The 17,206-nt window shown below is 48.1% G+C and overlaps 2 protein-coding genes across 5 annotated transcripts in view; both read right to left on the minus strand.

The window, feature by feature from the left end:
* Positions 1–943: 943 nt before the first annotated feature.
* On the minus strand, positions 944–12,923 carry SEC11A (SEC11 homolog A, signal peptidase complex subunit). The gene is made up of 6 exons (XM_075897464.2): positions 12,765–12,923; positions 12,496–12,605; positions 6,591–6,740; positions 4,454–4,573; positions 1,401–1,458; positions 944–1,224 (listed from the first exon to the last, which is right to left on the minus strand). The coding sequence occupies exons 1-6, from the start codon at positions 12,813–12,815 to the stop codon at positions 1,174–1,176; spliced, it is 540 nt and encodes a 179-aa protein (XP_075753579.1). The 5' UTR covers positions 12,816–12,923; the 3' UTR covers positions 944–1,173.
* Positions 12,924–14,158: 1,235 nt separating this feature from the next.
* ZNF592 (zinc finger protein 592) overlaps positions 14,159–17,206 on the minus strand; it is a 65,126-nt gene continuing 62,078 nt past the window's right edge. For all 4 annotated transcript variants that reach the window (XM_075897462.2, XM_075897463.2, XM_006128023.5 and 1 more), the window contains one exon: positions 14,159–16,680. In XM_075897462.2, the coding sequence (XP_075753577.1) occupies positions 16,210–16,680 (471 nt within the window). In that variant the 3' untranslated portion in view covers positions 14,159–16,209. The remainder of the gene's footprint in view (positions 16,681–17,206) is intronic.

The raw sequence follows: 17,206 nt of genomic DNA on the forward strand, positions 1-17,206 counted from the left end.
AACTGTTAACCCCAAAAATCAAAGCTGAAGCGACTGATGCTGTTTTACTGCAACATATAAACAAAGCACAGTCAGTTCAAAGGCAGGGGTGGGCAATAGCTTTTGATGGGGGGGGGGAACCACTAAGAATCTGGCCAGTGGTCAAGAGCTGCACTTTTCCATGATATTAATGGAGCAGGTGTGGGGCCAGGGCCAGGGGTTGGGTGCGGAAGGGAGCTGGAGATAAGGGATTGAGTTGGAGGAGGGGGATGGGACTGGGGAGGGAGTAGGGATGTTAAATCGAGGTCATTTTAGTAATCGAGTAGTCGATAGAGTTTCTATTTACCACTCGATAGGGCAAGGCAGTCCCGCTCAGCTCGCGCCAGAAGCAAACCCCGCTGCGGCTCTGCAATTTAAAAGGCAGTACGAGCCGGGCAGCCTGCCCCTCCGCCCCTTACTAGGGATGTAATAGTGTAGTCGATTAACCGATAATCAAAACCTTCTATGTTAATGCTATGGACTACACGCATTTCCCACCACCCCCGGTTGCCAGTACATTTTTAGCAGACTGGCCAGCAGCCCGGCTCAGTCCCAGCTTGCGCTGGGTCCAAGACCTACCCCTGCTGCAGCTCTGCATTTCAAGCGTGTTAGGAGCCAGGAAGCTCGGCTCAGTTCCGGCTCAAGCCAGGTGCGGAAGCTCAGACCACCCCGCCCACCCGGAGAGAGGCTGCTGCCACCCCACAATGCTGCCTCGGATATAGAACATGGCATGGCCGTTTTAGAGGATATGCAAAATATTTTATTCAAGTTTTGGAAAATAAACCCAGTCGTCCCATCCCCCCCCCCGGCACCGTCACTACAAACTGGAAGGGTTTACTCTCAGCCCGCAGCAGCACCGATGTGGAGACCACTCCCATAGGCACTTCAGAAAGGAAGCTCCACTGTAAACGTACACACCCAACACTTTGGTTTAGACTTTTAATATAAAAACCCACCGATGTACAAAAAGGCTAAAGTGTGACAAACCATTGGGAACACTGATTGACATTCTTCCGTACACAGTAAAAAAAAACCAAAACGAACCCAAACTGGTAAGCACTGAAATGTACGTTCTCCTCTCGCACCACACATCAGACCCAAACGCTTGGTTACAAAAAGCGTGGCATCTTTGCTAGGAACTTCAGTGCACGCAGACTACTCCCGATGGACCAGCACAAATAAGCCCAGTAAAAAGAGGACTGCATACTGAAAAACAAGGCAGCGGGATAACGAGTCAGACTGTGCATTCAGCTCTACAGACAGACAGCAACAATCAATATGCTCGGAAGAGCAGCTACTGCGTACAGGGTAGCTCATGCAGAAGACTCCTTGGCCGCCCAACAATAAAACTCATCTTTTAGTGAAATGGCAGAATGTCATACCTTAAATTTGGGGTAATCGTTCATTAAAATAGTCACAATTCCAATGTAGGGCACAAACCTACAAGAGAAAAAAAATCATTTCAGATCATTTTCAGTGAAGGTTGCACGGGTTCGGCTGTGCCTGGGACACGCGTGAAGAAACCGCGAGCCCGAGCGCTCCACCAAGCGCGGGATCCTGTCTCTGAAGAGCCGCTTCAGTGAGAGACGCAACCTTCCCCAGGGAACATTTTCCCCTGGACGCTCTTTAGAGAAGAGGTTGGGTGAAGCTCTGAAGCAGTCGGGTTTCTCTCCCTTCCTAAGTTCTTGATTTTTAGTTTAAATCCCCAGTATAACAACTTGGGGTGTTCTTGTTGTCCATATGTCCCCACTATTTTTTTTAACGCTGGGAGCTCTTGGCCTGGGTGATCTCGTTGGGCAAATCAGTTTTGCCAGCTAATTATCCATCACTAAAGGAGCATTTGTTTTCCGTTTCACACTCGCAGCCTCTCCGTTTCACTGAATGTCCCCATGTTCTTGTATCACAAGACAGGAAGATACGAGTTCCAGTTCTACCTTCTCTACCGCTCTCATCATCTGCATTACTATCATGCCTTGCCTTATACCGAAGCAAGCAACGGTAACCTTTGCAGGCTCTTCATATGGGAGCTTTCCCAAGCACCTAACCGTTCTCGGTTTCCAACATCCCTCTAGCCCCATTGTAATATAGATCAGTGGTTCACCCCGTAGTGATAGACTGTGACCCACTCGCAGATCTACAGAACGGCATAATGTGACCCACTCGCAGATCTATATGACCGAAGTCAAGGTCTTTATTGTTGCTCCCAATCCCCAAACATTTGCTTTTTTCACTGCTGCTGTATATTGGGCAGAGATCTTCACTGACCTGCCCATAACGACACATGACTTTTCACTTAGCTGCTGGGTATTTTAGAACCCAACATGGCATAGGAGTAATTCACATACTTCCTTGCTATGCACAATACTTTGCATCTGCCCAGAATGCATTTCATCTGTTCCTGTGTAGCCCATTCACCTAGTTTAGTTGGATCTTTCTTAAGCCTGAGGTCTGACTACCCTAAATAATTGTACAATACCACAAATTCTCTCTCACACACACACACACAAACGTGCACCAAAAGCAACAAAAGTGTGTGCACGTTGCACACCAAGCTAGCTATGTCAGAAACAAGCCAGAGCACTTGTCCCGTGAACTGGGCGAGATGGCTGCTGCCAGCCTGTTCACAATGAAAGTACACCTCGAGATACGAACCATCACTATGAAGTGAGCCCAAGACATCTGGAAGATCTGGGACAGATGGACTCAGCAGAGTTTGGATGCCAGACATCTAGACAGTGTTTGCCATTTTGGGATTGTCCTGGGAAATGAACTTTCTGCCTCTATAGCGCACTGGGGCACAAAAGACAGGCATGAAGATTTTGATTCCTTGGGGAACATTTTTAATACTTAGCCTGACTCTGTAAGAGACACCAGTCCCAGAGCCCTACCTTACGTGGGACACGGATCTGCCAGATGCTCGAGAGAACGTTCAGGGCTAGTTTGGTGCTTACAACATTCAGCGTGCAAGACACTGGCACGTTCTGAGAGGTGGGAAAGTATCAGCCCCAGCTTATACATCCAGAGATTTGAAGCACAGCAGTGACATGAATTGGCCACCATGACCAAGTTTGCCAACGGCAGACAATCAACACCTGCCCTCTTGCCCATGTTTATGGCTTTAGAAGGGATCTTTCCTTACCTGCAACTCCATTTCTCTGAAGAGATCGTTCGACTGGACAGTGGACCGGACTAACCAGTGGCAGACTAGAGGCTGCATTAGGCCAAGTCAGTACAAGGTCTGCAACCGTGACTTACCTACTCAGAAACGGATTGCATAGATTAGATCAAGATGTTCAGAAGTGGCTGCTGATTCCAGGAGCCCCACTGGAGACATCTAAAAGGAGTCTGATTGTAAGAGGGTGGAGGATCGCATCTCCAATGAGGCACCCAAAGTCACTGGTCACTTTTGGGATCTTGACCTACACACATTTCAGTGACAAATGTTCGCATATAGACTTGCCCACAAGTTCCCACTTCTTGGTGCTCCCTGACATTTTCACGTCTGGCCTCAAATTTTCAGAGGTGCTTAAAATCTGATTGCTCTTTGGCTCCATTGGCTGGGCCTCGTTAAGTCTGCCAGAATTCAGCTAGCCAATCTCTTTGAATCAAGCTAAAATGATTGATTTGAGAAGATCAACAAACATTCTTCAATACGCCAGTTCAACACCACACCCAAAAGCCTATTAAGTCTTTGGCATCAACTAGTCATTAAGCTATTTTGATCTTTGGCTCCAGCCAAAACAATTTCTGTTCTCTCAACATTTTTCATCCAGGTGCAACAGATATGAACTGAAAGGTGCTCTTTTTAAAGGCAGGGGTGTGCCTTTACTTGCTTCTTTATGGTGGGTAAAAGAACCTGAAACATGGCTTTTAAAAGTTGTCTTGACAATTACATTAGAATGTGGTTTGCTGATCTCTAGTTTTGCTGGGAACTTCTTGGGATTCTCAGGGATGTTTACTAAGCTCTATCTTCACTGAAGTGTTGAACCTTTCACAAAGATGTCCTTTCTCCCAACTGTTCATTAACCATTGGAGTTAACAGACCTTAACTTTAAGCAGGTTGATGGAAAAAAAATCCCCTCCAGTTGTCCACGCAGTCAAAATATGAGTGCTGAATGTAAAAAACCTTCCCGACCTTCTTTTGAAGCTGTGGAAGGGCCCACCCCCATTGCAGATCAGCTGTCACCGAGCTCTGAAAGGGACTACACGAAAGCTCATCCACTGCCAAGGCAGGAAACGTGTGGGAACTGTTGGTGAAGGCAAGGCGAGAAGTCAACTCGCCTTTGTTACTTAATTCCCCACTTCAAGACGGTGTGAGAGACAGGGAAAAAAAAATCAGACAGGGAAGAGCTCAACCCAAGGATGCATCTTTCAGCTCCCACCAGACCTAAGCACTGGACAGAGCAGACGTTCTCTGCTGGACACCGTTACTTACCCTCTTGCTCGGCCCACCACATCCTTCTTCTCCAGCCAGTGCTGACCTTGCTTGTACAGCCCTCTGTCATCTACAGCGTTATTGTCACCCTTCGTCAAGAACTTGACGTCTCCGTTTTGCCTTGCAATGAGAAAGGAGAGCATGGGTCAGACACGCCGCTCACGGACAGCCCCGTCAAGCCCCACGACCGCAGCGACGGAGACGCGCACGGTTCCAACACACAGGTTTGTCAGAAGCCCCAGCCCTGTGCAGCTCACCCACTTCAGAGCCTTTTTGGAAGGACAGAGTAAGCATTTAGAAACGTTTAACCCCAAAAGAGAGCCCCCGGCCCTGCCAGCCCTAACACACTGATGTTCCTTCCTGCAAGGAGCGCCTGGATGCACGATAGCATCTCTCTCTCCTGTTTTCAAAATCCTCTGCCTCCCTTTCCACCACCAGCCTCTCCTGGCCTTTCCTTCCACCTTTCCAGAGCTCCCACTAATGCCCATCTCCAAGTGGCAGGTCACAAAACGGTGCTACCAACCGGGCTCAGGCATGCTCCAGTCTCTTATGAGCGGTCTTTTGAACGCACGGGCCAGTTGGTGCTGTACTTGGTTCAGCATTTCATGAGCTTCCCAGACTGCAGGCCTATCCCAAATCCATCACCTGCAGGCAAGCACAGGGAAGCTTTTCGCTGGGTGCGCTTCCTCCACTGTGGTTGCGTGGACAGTGTCTGTAGCCAGCAAGAGGAAAGTTCAGGAGGCGTGCAAAGCCAGCTGTACAGAACAGCAGCAGCACAAATGCATAGGACATCGCACTAGTGTCCAGTGCTGGCCTGCTCTCCGAAGTGCTGATGCAACAGTGGCTTTTGGTAGGCGGATCTGAATCCCAGAGGTATCAGCTATCAAAACAAGCAGCGGACTTGAGCTAACTTGCTGCTGCTTCTCGGCCTTATTAGCCTTTCAGGGTCACCAAGCTCTGGGAGAGGGAACAGGATTCTAAACTGATCCACAAAGCAATAAAAATGAAATAAATCCAGACAGAAGAATTTTTCCTTTGGGAGGTGAAGATTGAATCCAGTTTAGTTCTGAGCCCAGAGGGACTTTGTAGGGCTGATGGGTAAGACACACTTTCATTTGTAAATGGAGTTAGAGAGAAAAGTGTACATATTTTTGTTTTTCAATAGGCTACAGAGTCTCAACACTGACCATTCGGAACTACACAAGGGAAACTAAATCAGGAAGCTAGAGATTTTGGCCATCGGCTAGACAACAGCTGGGACTTTTGGCATCTGGGAGAAAAGGGAGGCAGGCTGAGTCTAAGATAAAATATCAAAATTGTTTAAATGCTGGTGGCGATGGCAGAAATTAACTGGTCATCCTTAGGTTTCCTTTATTGATCAAGATTTCTGTATAACTACGTCAATGGTAAAGAGATGGGTTCTGTGAATTAGTTTTCTTGGGAGCCTGGTCCAGAACTTGCTGAAGGGACGAATCAGAATGACCATCTCACCCGCTTCAGATTCAAAATGCACGACTCACTTGGGCTTACGGTCTACAGAGGAGGCATGGTACAGTCCAGGTAACTGGGCTTTCCTAAGGTACATTTGCCTTGTTCCCAAAGGAGAACAAGAACGGGGATAATAGAACCCAACACATTTTGAACACACTGCATACACCTGAGGATCCCTACACTTTCAATATATAGAAGTCACTTTGCTCACTGCTGAAATGCAATCCTCTCTGGTACAGCACAGAGCAGCTATGCAAGAAAGAATATGAACACTACCTCAACAGTATGAGCCAGGAACTGAGGAGTGTTGTATTCTAGTGATGCTGCAGGGGAAGTTAAGGGAGGCAGGTGGCTGCCCACGGTTAACCCTACAGTCCTGATTAACTCGTGAAAACTGCTAAGATCTTTGGCACACGTAGTCAGGGCCTGATTGTAATTCAGCTGATGAAGACCTTCCAGCTATTTCCTGCCGCTCTGGTAGGACACTAGGGTCACGCTAAGGGGAGAACTCAAACAGCACTTTCAGCAGCTTCGGGGCTTTCCTCGATGTCTCCCCCCTCCGCCTCCCAACCAGACTATTCGGTGGGACATGCACAGCCCAAGGTGGCACTGCTATGGGCATCTGCCACTCAAACGCTCTACGTACTTTTCATGAATTTTCAAGACCCGATGAACTATTGGAATTTCCCTTCCTTCTATCCTGAAGACCACAATTTCTCCCACCCTGATAGGATCTTCAATTCGGTTGGTTAAGAACAGGAGATCTCCTCTGTGAAAAGCAGGTTCCATGCTGCCGCTGAAAGACAAGGAAACAGCAGTTATGAAACAAGGACACTGGAAAAACTAGAAGTCATGCTTGAAATCTATACTCTACCAAAGGAAACCCTGGCATGTCCACCCTTAGGAAAGAGCTTCGGAGGAAAACCACCAACATACTGAAATCACTGAGATGCTTTGATATAGACACCGGAATCCCATATTGTAAGACAAACCAAGAAGAATCTATACAGAGGATAACTAAATGACATCCCTGTCCTCCACATGGCTTGCCTTTCTTCTGTTCTCGAGAGTTCCTCCCTCCCTTTGCCCACAAAACACAAAGCTTCACTCACCCCTCCGCATATTCATATTCATTACAAACACCCCTCTTCCCCCAAGTTACGGCCCTGTTTAAATAATTTCAGGAAAAAGGGCCTGTTTGTGCTAAAACAAGAGATGATCAATGTACAACACGTGTTGCTTAACACTGTTAATTTGGTAGGATGCTATGCACCTCTCTCAAGACAAGGTAACTCATGTCTTATTGCTCATCAGTCAAAGTGTCCCTAAAACGGCTCCCCTCTTGCTCCCCTCCGCAAAAGTCAGAGTCCCGAGGAAAGCAGTAGAAGCCAAGACACTTCAGTTTCACCCACATGATGCTCCTGCCACTGGTGCAACTCTACTGGAGACAAAGCCCTGGCACCATCAGCATTACCACCACCATGCCACTCAGGCAAAGCTCTCTGGCATCCAGACTCACTCTCTGTGGCAGAGGCTGGTGGTTACAAACCATTTGTCCCCTCCCCCCCGCCCACTGCTAAAGCTGCACTGGGACTAGTAGGCATAGGGAGTAGTAAGAATGCACCCTCCTGATGCCACCAGTAGGGTGCAGGGAGCAGCAATCCTGGAGCTCTCCCAGGACTGCGAAGGGCGGAGAGTCCAGACGTCTTGGACCAGCAGCATCTGGGTTTGCTATCGGAGAAGATCCAGAAAGTCCTGGACCTTGTCTTGCGGGGACTCCCGGGTCTTACGACCGTCTCCTGCCCGTCTCGATTCATATTGGCCCTCCAAGCCTTTGCTTCTGGTCTGATGCAACACTGGTTTGCAGGATTTCACGTTAGACCTCTTCTGTCACCACCTCCTCAGAGTCAGGTGTTCTGCGGGCCCAGGGAGACACCCTTCCAGGCCGATGGAAACCACAGACATGACACTGGATTTACAGGCACATCCATTATTCATAGAAACCCTTAAGACTTGCTTCTTAACACTCCAGCTTTGGATTGCCATGGTACAGCCCCACTTTTAGGCTCTGGTCATGGTAAACAAGGCTCACCAGAGGACTCTCTTGTTGCATGAAGATCTAAAAGTTCATCCCCTAGTGATGCCAATATAGGGCAATGGGTCTGAACACCTGCACTATGTTCCACAAGCGCTGGCGATTTTAGCTCATCTCCTCACCGAGGCTCGCAAAGGCACAGAGAACACAGCTGCTAATGGCATCCCAAAGCTACACTGGCCACTATTCTGCTAACTTGTTGACTACAAAGGTGACATCCAAATGCACTGCAGAGCAGCATGAGAACGTGTCTTGCCTGGGAGGAAGGACTAGAGCAGCCCTCCCTAGAAACTTTTGGGAGTGAACTGCACAGCGTCTCCATGAAAGTTTCGTTGTGATCTTTCTGGAGGACGACAAGGACACCCCAAGCACATAAAGCAAGCTGCCCAGCACACCCTCCTCCAACCCAACAGGGGAATGAGACAGAGGACGACTCTCCCTTTTGTATGAAAAGCTGATACCTTTGTTTTGTTAACTCGGGGATGGGCCAGGCAGGCACAAGAGTTGCATTTCAGCAGTGGAAGGATGGAGGCATGAATGCACTTAGCTGAATTCCCTTCATCAGGCTCATCCACACTAGCCTGGCGAAACTCTGGCAGAGTCTCAAGCAAGTCCTGGTTAGCAGCATGGCCTGAGACTATCGGTGCATCCTCCTCACTTTTCACTGCTGCCATCTGATTCAGGATCCTCCACTGTAGCCACAACAACGTGCAGGCTGCTGGTAGGGTCTCTGCCGAGTGTGGCATGACATTTTTGAAGACACAGCCGATCTACAGTGCAACAGCTGGCAGAACGATGCACTCCCTAGTTTTGTGGCATCACTAGCAAAATTCGCACAGCACTGACACTGAACCCAGTCACACCCTTTGACTCCATCCCCTGTGCAAGCCGCTTGTAGATGTCCACGTTTGCCTCGCCTCTGCTCCTCAGAGGCCTGGGGCTAGCTGATAGGTGTACTCCCCAAGGTGGGCAATCAGGAAAAAGGATTTCAAAAATACGCAGGAGAAGGTGATTCTGGTCTCTGGGAGCCCTGAACAGTGGAGTTGAAAACTGTGGACTGAGCGGTCACTATCACAGGGTATGAGGCAAAATGCAGGACAATGTAGCACTTTAAAGACTAACAAGATGGTTTATTAGATGATGAGCTTTCGTGGGCCAGACCCACTTCCTCAGATCAAATAGTGGAAGGATATGAGGCATTGTGGGACAGCCACTGGAGGACTGTCCGGGAGAATACAGGTCATGCAGTATCTACACTTGCACTGTGGTTTTATTGCATTGGTGCAACAGAGCACTTACGTCGACTCAAGTAAAACGTATGTGTATATATACACGTGCACAAACAGAAGGAGCTCCAGTTCCCAGATAGCCCATGATAGAGGTCTGTTGTGATTCAGCAGGTCCCCTCACACTCTCATTGCAGGCCCTCCTAATTCAACCTTTTCTGCTATCTTGTAAATGGCAGAACATTACAGCACCTGTACCCTTTCTAACTTCAAATGAAATCCTGTAAAAGGAAATCATGGACATCAAGCATAGCGGGTAGCGTGCCTGGAGACACTAGGCAAAGGCTGCTAGTCAGAAGATAAAATCCTTTTGTTGAAAAGGGAAAGTGATCTTACGACCTCCCATCTTATTCAATGGGAGGTGGATAAAGCCACTAGTGCACTGAGGAATCAGCAGTAAGAGACAGACGTTTCATTGGTTTTCAAGTGACAAATGATGATAAACACTAGACAAGTGGCAGAGAACAGGGCCTGTGATGTCAGTACATGCACATTCTGGGGAAGGCCAGTACCCACAATAGATACAGTAGAACCTCAGTTACAAATCTCTCAGGAGTGGTGGTTGTTCATAACTCTGAAATGTTTGTAACTGAGGAAAATATGACTGTTCTCTCACAAGTTTACAACCGAACGACGACTGAACACAGCTTTGAAATTCTATGATGCAGAAGGAAAATGCTGCTGCTAACCATCTTAATGTAAATGAAACAAGCACCAAGTTTCCTGATAAGGGATGTAAAAATTAAAACCAACCACTAACCGTGTAACTGACTGAAATTAAATCGATCACACAGTTAAATGCCCCACGGGCTCCCACCAGGGTGCCTGCAGGCACCTGGCGCCTGCTGGGAGTTTAACTGGTAAGCTAATGCTTTACGGTTACTTTGTCAAATCTTTTAAAAACTTCCCCTTTAGGTCTTTAGTAGTTGACATTTAACAGTACTGCAGTGCCTGCTCACTGTTGTTTCAGGCAGAAACCGATTGAGCACGTTCGATTCCAAATAAGGCATGTGGTTGACTGGTCAGTTTGTAACTCTGAGGTTCTACCGCATAGCCACTGCCCCAGGAATTTCAGCAACAGAAGTCATTTCAAGTCACAACTGGGGGCACAAATTTCGTACTGTGTTTCGTAGCTCACAGAGTTAAGAAGCCGGGTGAAAATTTCCCATGGTGTCACATGCATAGCGTTCAGCCCGCCCTACTAAAGCAAGAGGGACACCGCGCTCAGTATTCTTACAGCTCACCAGATGGCCAGAAAGGAGAAGGCTGGGTGTGGAACAGAACTGCAAGCACACTCCTAGCCTTGTTACAAGAGAGCAACACAACACATTACACCACAAGCCAAGACTCTAAACAACTCTCCTCATATGTGTTATACTCCGAGCAGTCATGAGTTTCCCTGCTGAGTGTCTCCATCTGTTACACTGACTCGCTCATGATTTCAATTTCACTGCCATTAACAGCTGCTCCTTACTTTAAATGCACACAACAGCAATGGGGAAAACAACGAGGACAGTTGAAAATAATGCATTTATATCAGGGGTGGGCCAGATCCGGCCCACCCAGCATTTCTAACCAACCTGCTTAGCTGATTAGCAGAGCATACAGGCAACTTGTATGCAGCCACACCCTGCCACTGCTCCATCCTGCAACTCCCAGGATGCTCCCACTAGCTGTGCGGGGTAGATAGGGGAGAGTGCTGAAGTCAGGGAGTCTTCCTGTCCCTGTACCCATCTCTGCAGAGCAGGATCAGGGAGAGGCACACACAAAATGGAGCTGCTCCAGTCTGAAGTATAGTGAGTTACGGAGAGGAGTGAACTTAAAGGCATGAACAGTTTCTAAGCTCTCAAACTCTTTCTCCTACCTACCCCATCCCTGCAGAGCAGGAGAGGAGAGGCGACAACCAAGCAGGACAGCTTTTCCCGTCTTCGAGCATCTCTCAGAAACGTACACTGCAGCAGTCAGCACACATACTCCCAGTCTCTGTGCCACAAAGTCTGTCTTTCACACACAGTCTGTCTCTCCTCGTCCTGCCCCTTCCGCCCGAGACCCAGCCCCTGACAACTAATCAAAATTTGTGGAGTGGCTCCTCCGTAAAAATTAGTGCCCATCCGGATTTATATTTTCTATTGTATTCCATAATTGTTTCCATTAAAGCTGCTATACTGTAGAGAAGATGTTTACAACAAACAGATGCACTGCTGCACTCGAAGGGACTCAAGGGACCCTATCTCCTCTCCTTTCTCTATGACCACCCTGCTTTGTCACTTCTGCCAGGCATCTTCTGCTAACTTCTATTCTGTCCTGAGGTCTGGAATGTCTGCACTGAACCCATCCATAAGGGCCACTACATTGACAAGAAGGGCTTGTGAATTTATGGGTCATGGAAGAAAGAAACTCCTCCTGGTGCTAGGCAACATGGTCATCCCCAGATCAGGATAAGGAAGCTCAATGGAGGTGGGAGTGTGCAACTCTCAGGCCTGTTTTCGGTTCCCTGCTGTATCACATCTCTGGTCAGCACCCACATGCTTCTTGGTCCCCTGAGGATCAGTGGGCACTGACCAGGGTCCTGTTTGATGTTCCGCCTCACCCCCACCCCTGCGGATCTGTTGTTTTGGCCCCATGACCTTTACTTCTGTCTATTTTGTTAGGTGCTGCCCAGACTGAGTCTCTCTCCCCAGTTGAGCAAATGGGTCTTATTGTCTGTTCTAGAAACCATGACAGGGACACACTTCTGGCAAATCCCTCTCCAACAGCCACTTATACCCGATGCCCACATGAAGTTAATATGCAACAGCTACATTGAGGAGCAGTTTACATTTATACATATAAATATTGGCTTTGCCTGTCTTGCACCCTTCTCCATGCTCCCCGTCACACACACACACACACACACACACACACACTCTCTCTCCTCTGAGTGGAACTAGACTAAGATCTTTGAGGCAGGGGCTGTGTTTGCTGAACGTTACATTGGCTAAAACGTTACAGAAGATGCTAGATCTTGAGTTTATGAACAACGCGTCTCAGAAAAGCTCTTCGAACCAGTCACTGGACTGCAAAGAGGCGGAATCAGGTGTGTTCCTTCCCTGAATCAAAACACTCCGCCTCCTCCCGCAGCCAGGCCCGTGTCACGCCCCGCGAGAAACCCCCCGTGAACCGGCCGTTACCTGAGCACCACCACAATGGGGCTCTCGCTGCCCGTGACCACCATGAGCCCCTTCCAGATCATCAGGGCGGAGGAGACGATCATCCCGAAGTTCAGCACCTGGTAGTAGAGCTGCGGCGGGGGAGACAGCGGGTTAAGGGAGCGCGGGCCCGGCCAGGGACTCCGAGGAGCCGCCCGCCCCGGGGGCTCCAGGGCCAGCGGCCCCCGCCGGCCACAGCAGCGCAGAGCCCCGAGCCCCCCGGGCGCCCGCCGCCCCAGGCCGGGCCTCACCTGCCGCTTGTTCATGCGCCGCACATCGTCCAGAAAGTCCAGGGAGAGCATCGCGGAGCCGCCAGAGCCGGCCGCCAGCGCCACTTCCGCTTCCGGCCCGCAGCGCCGCTTCCGGCCACGCCTGCGCTAGACCCCGCCCCTTCCTCCGTCTGACCCCGCCCTTAACCGCCCCAGCTCCCTTCACCCCGACCCCACCCCCGCCTTTCCTCACCACTGACCCCGCCTCCAGCCCCTCCCACCTCCCTTCACGCCGACCGCCCCGACCTCACCTCCAGCCCCCTCCCTCCCAAGCGCGGCCCCAGCACTTCACCACCACTGACCCCTCCCCCCCCTCCCCCTCCCCTCTTCATCCCAACCCCACCCCAACCCCTTCCATATCCCTTCAGCCCCCGCCCCCTCCCACACCCCATTTCCCCAGCACCCTGCCCCCAGGCGCACACAGGCTGTGGTGAGACTGGCCTGATTTTGCACAAACACTTTTAACAGAAAAGTTTTTCCATTAAAAGTATTTGCACAAGAGATGGTCTATAGTGGCCTGTGCCTTTGCGCAAGAGCATCCGTGCCAGTGTAGACTCTCTCTTACGCAAGAAAGCGCTGCTGGCAATTTTAGCCATGGGGCTTTCTTGCACAAGATATTAACCTGGCTGTCTACACTGGCCCTCTTGTGCAAGAATGCTTGCGCAAGAGGGCTTATCCCGGAGTGGGAATGTCGGAGTATTTGCTCAAAAACCACTCATTTTGTACATTACAAAGTCAGTGTTCTTACGCAAATACTTGCAGCCAGTGTAGGCAGGCAGCAAGTTTTTGTGCAAAAGTGTCTGCTTTTGCGCAAAATCATGCCAGTCTAGATGCACCCATACTCACCTCCCTTCATCATCCTCTGCCCTCAGCCCCACATCCCTTCACCTCCTTCCCTGATCTTTCCCCCCACTCGTTCATTAGCACTGACCCCACCCCTTCATTATAGGTGGTTGCCCACACTACTACTTACCTCAGTCCGACTTCCTACCCTGTGACGCCTTCTTCCAGGAGCATCTTACTGAACATTCACTATAGAAAAGTGAAATGACCCACCCACCAACCCCCGCACACAGAGGCAGCTCACATGAAAAATTAGTGTCTTCTCTTTTGTATACTTGAAGGTATTAGCTGAGAGTTTTATGGGCTGTAGTGCAAATGAGGCAAATACAGAGAACATCTGCCTTTAGCAATCCCTTTTCTAAAACAGCTTGTCATGGTGTGGGGAACTCATCACCAAAGGAAGTGGCCATGACACATGCTGCGAGGGTGAGAAAGCAAGCACTAAAGTGTGTGGCCGGAAATGCCTGAAGGGCAAGCTGGCACATGTACCTTGCACTGGCTTACCCAGCCTATAATAGAATGCAGCCCATCCACACATTGTTGGATGATTTTATTTGAAATAGGTTGAAGTAAACACTATAGCAAGGCACAAATGCCACTGCAGATTAACTAGATATGTGATGGCTTGGGAGTCATCCCCTGCTATTGTTACTCTACATAGGCTACCTTGTAAAACATTCCCTAGGCTAATGTACACAGTATCAAAAAATACAAAGAGTTCCAAACGGTTTGTATCAAAACACATCAAGACAAGAAAGTAAGCAATTCAATAAGATAAATAGTCTTTAAATTATTTAAACGTCATAGTAAACAATGAGCAGGAGTCTGTCTCAACATAAAAACTGTATTGAAGTAATTATATTACACAAAGCACATGACGTGAACAGATGAGGAACAGCATGAACAGGGAAGAGTCAATATGACTCTATGGAAAGAAAGTCTCCAAAGTAACTTATAAAACTGAGTCAGGATGGGAGATCTGCTATCAAAGGAGCTAGAGTTTTGGAAGCAGTACGGTGCTTTTCCTTCAAACACCTTTCATAGATGTCACCCGCTTCCTTGCCTGGTCATGTGCTCCCAGACTGCTGTGCAGCATTTGGCTAAATCACAGTGCTGTTAACAGACTGACTTTTCTTACTGTAACCACACTATCTGCTTTAGTATCATTTGCTCCCAAACAGGGATCTAATGAACTAGAGCAGGTTAAGTAAATTTCGTTTGTAGAGTTTTGGTTCTTGGACAAAGTGTATAGACCAGTGGTGAGCAACCTACGGCTCGTCAGGGTAAGCCACTGGAAGGCCTCAAGGCAGTTTACGTTGAGCTTCTGCAGGCATAGCCCCCCCCTGCGGCTCCCAGTGGTCACGGCTCACTGCTCTTGGCCAATGGGAGCTGCAGGAAGCAGCAGGCCACTGGGACTTGCTGGTCACTACTTCCCACAATTCCTACTGGCCGGAAACCATGAACTGCAGCCACTGGGAGCTACAGGAGGCCATGCCTGCAGACATTCACTGTAAACAAACTGTGTTGCAGCCCTCCAGCAGCTTACCCTGATGGGCCGCAGACTGCTCAACACTGATTTTTTTAAATATTTTTTACACACACACACACACACACACACACACACACACACACACACACACACACACACACACCCCCACACCCACCCACCATCCCCTCCCTCCAGCGGATACAGCCATATTATATTTGTCCATCCCAGGGATTTCAGTTCTTGGAGCACTGGTACATCCTCCCGAGTGCAGTCTAGCAAAGCTGTTATGGGCTGCAATATGTGCAAAAGCTTACATTGGCTCTGCCTGCAGCAGGGTTTGCAGCAGTGCAGCTACATTGGTGGTTGGCCACCAAAGGCTTTACCGTGGCAACTCCAGTGTAGATTAGGCCTTTGTTGATGTGTGAGGTCTTGTGCTTTGATCACTTAAAAGCAGTTGAGTTAGCAATATTCATACCATTAAAAAGATGACACAGGTTGCAAAAACCCCTCTCTTCTCTGGTGATTTAAATTTATAACATAACTTGATTCAATAACATTCATGGAAAAACTAGAAGATGAACCAGGCATACTCCTTGTGCAATGAAACAGCACTGTGCAGTCTATACAAAACCAGGCGTTTGCATATGCGGCACGACAGAAGAGGATTTAAAGCAGATTTGTACTGTGCTGACAAATGTATTTGGTTGATACACAGTCTTATGAATTCGAGTGGTAGGGGACTATGAGCCATAAATACTAGAAGAAAACTTTTTTTTTCTTTTTTTTTTCTTTTTTAAAAGAGGCAGCAAGGCTGGGCTCCAGGCAGAGGCAATGCACACTTAAAGGAAGAGTGCATTTTCAGAAAGAAAACTGCAGCCTCAGAACATGCTCCTTCATCCTTAGGAGTTAGACAAATTCCAGGGGGGATTCTTGTCCTGTTTTCCCTTTTCACCTCGGATCTGGCAGAGATTCAGTGCTATGGATGTAGAAGCAGTTTCCCTTACAAATTAAAAGTGAATGGAAAATACAGTCCAAGCTCAAGAACAAAAGATCTGCCCCATTCCCACCCAATATTTTGTAAAAATTGTTCTTTTCTTAAATCTTAGTAGCATTTGAATGGTTGTTCTGAGAACGGCTACTGGAATCCTGCGTGCCACACCTCCGACTGTGTGCACAAAGAACGGAGTCACTCTTGCACATTTTGCATTTCCAACTATTTCCTTCCTTCACTGTAGTGTTCGTCTCTCTATCATACTCTTCATGTCCATTCTCATTTGTCTCTGTTTGTAACTTTTCCCTTTCCTCTTCCTCTTTTACTTTATGAACAATGAAGAGGTGCCTGTTCAGAGAGATGTGAGATGTGTAACACAAGCCACAGAGCGAGCATTGATAAGTGGAGCTGTCTGTCTTGTGCTGAGGTATGTGTCCCTGAAATTCAGTACCAATATCTGTTGCAAATCCACATTTTGCACACTTCCAATGTGCCTTCAGTTTTTTGGCTGGTGGTGCTTCAGTGGTTTCCATCTGTCCCGGAACATCTGCAGACATTCTCTTTGGAGATTTTTCCTTTAAAAATGTAAAAAATATCTGTATTACTATATCTATGTATGAGTAAGAACTTTGGCTTACTGAATAGACCAACTTGGCTACAATAATGTTGGTACTTTTCCCAGACCCAAAGAAGAGCTCTGTGTAGCACAAAAGCTTGCCTCTCTCACCAACAGAAGTTGGAGCAATAAAAGATATTACCTCACCCATCTAGTCACAGTTAGAATTAGTCCCAGACTTTATGAAAATTGGCTTATGAGTATGAAGAGGCATAACTCAAAGACACTTTAGGCAAAATGCATCATGTAACAAATCATTTATAAAGTTATGATCAGCTGAAAGAGCAGATTCTATTTTTGTGCACGTATCATTCTTGAATGTGAAGGCAAAAAAATCTGTTTGATTAATCTAAGTCTTCTAGTGAAAGCCATAGCGGTACTTGAAACTTAATGGCCTGGTACCCAAGACAATAATCTATAAAAGGATTTGTTTTTCTTGCAACCCCAAAGTGCAGTTGGTCCTAGAAAGACATGTGATCATGCCA

Source organism: Pelodiscus sinensis, chromosome 14 (genome assembly GCF_052426305.1).
Source record: "Pelodiscus sinensis isolate ZL-2025 chromosome 14, ASM5242630v1, whole genome shotgun sequence".
In the NCBI taxonomy this organism is placed as follows: Eukaryota; Metazoa; Chordata; order Testudines; family Trionychidae; genus Pelodiscus; species Pelodiscus sinensis.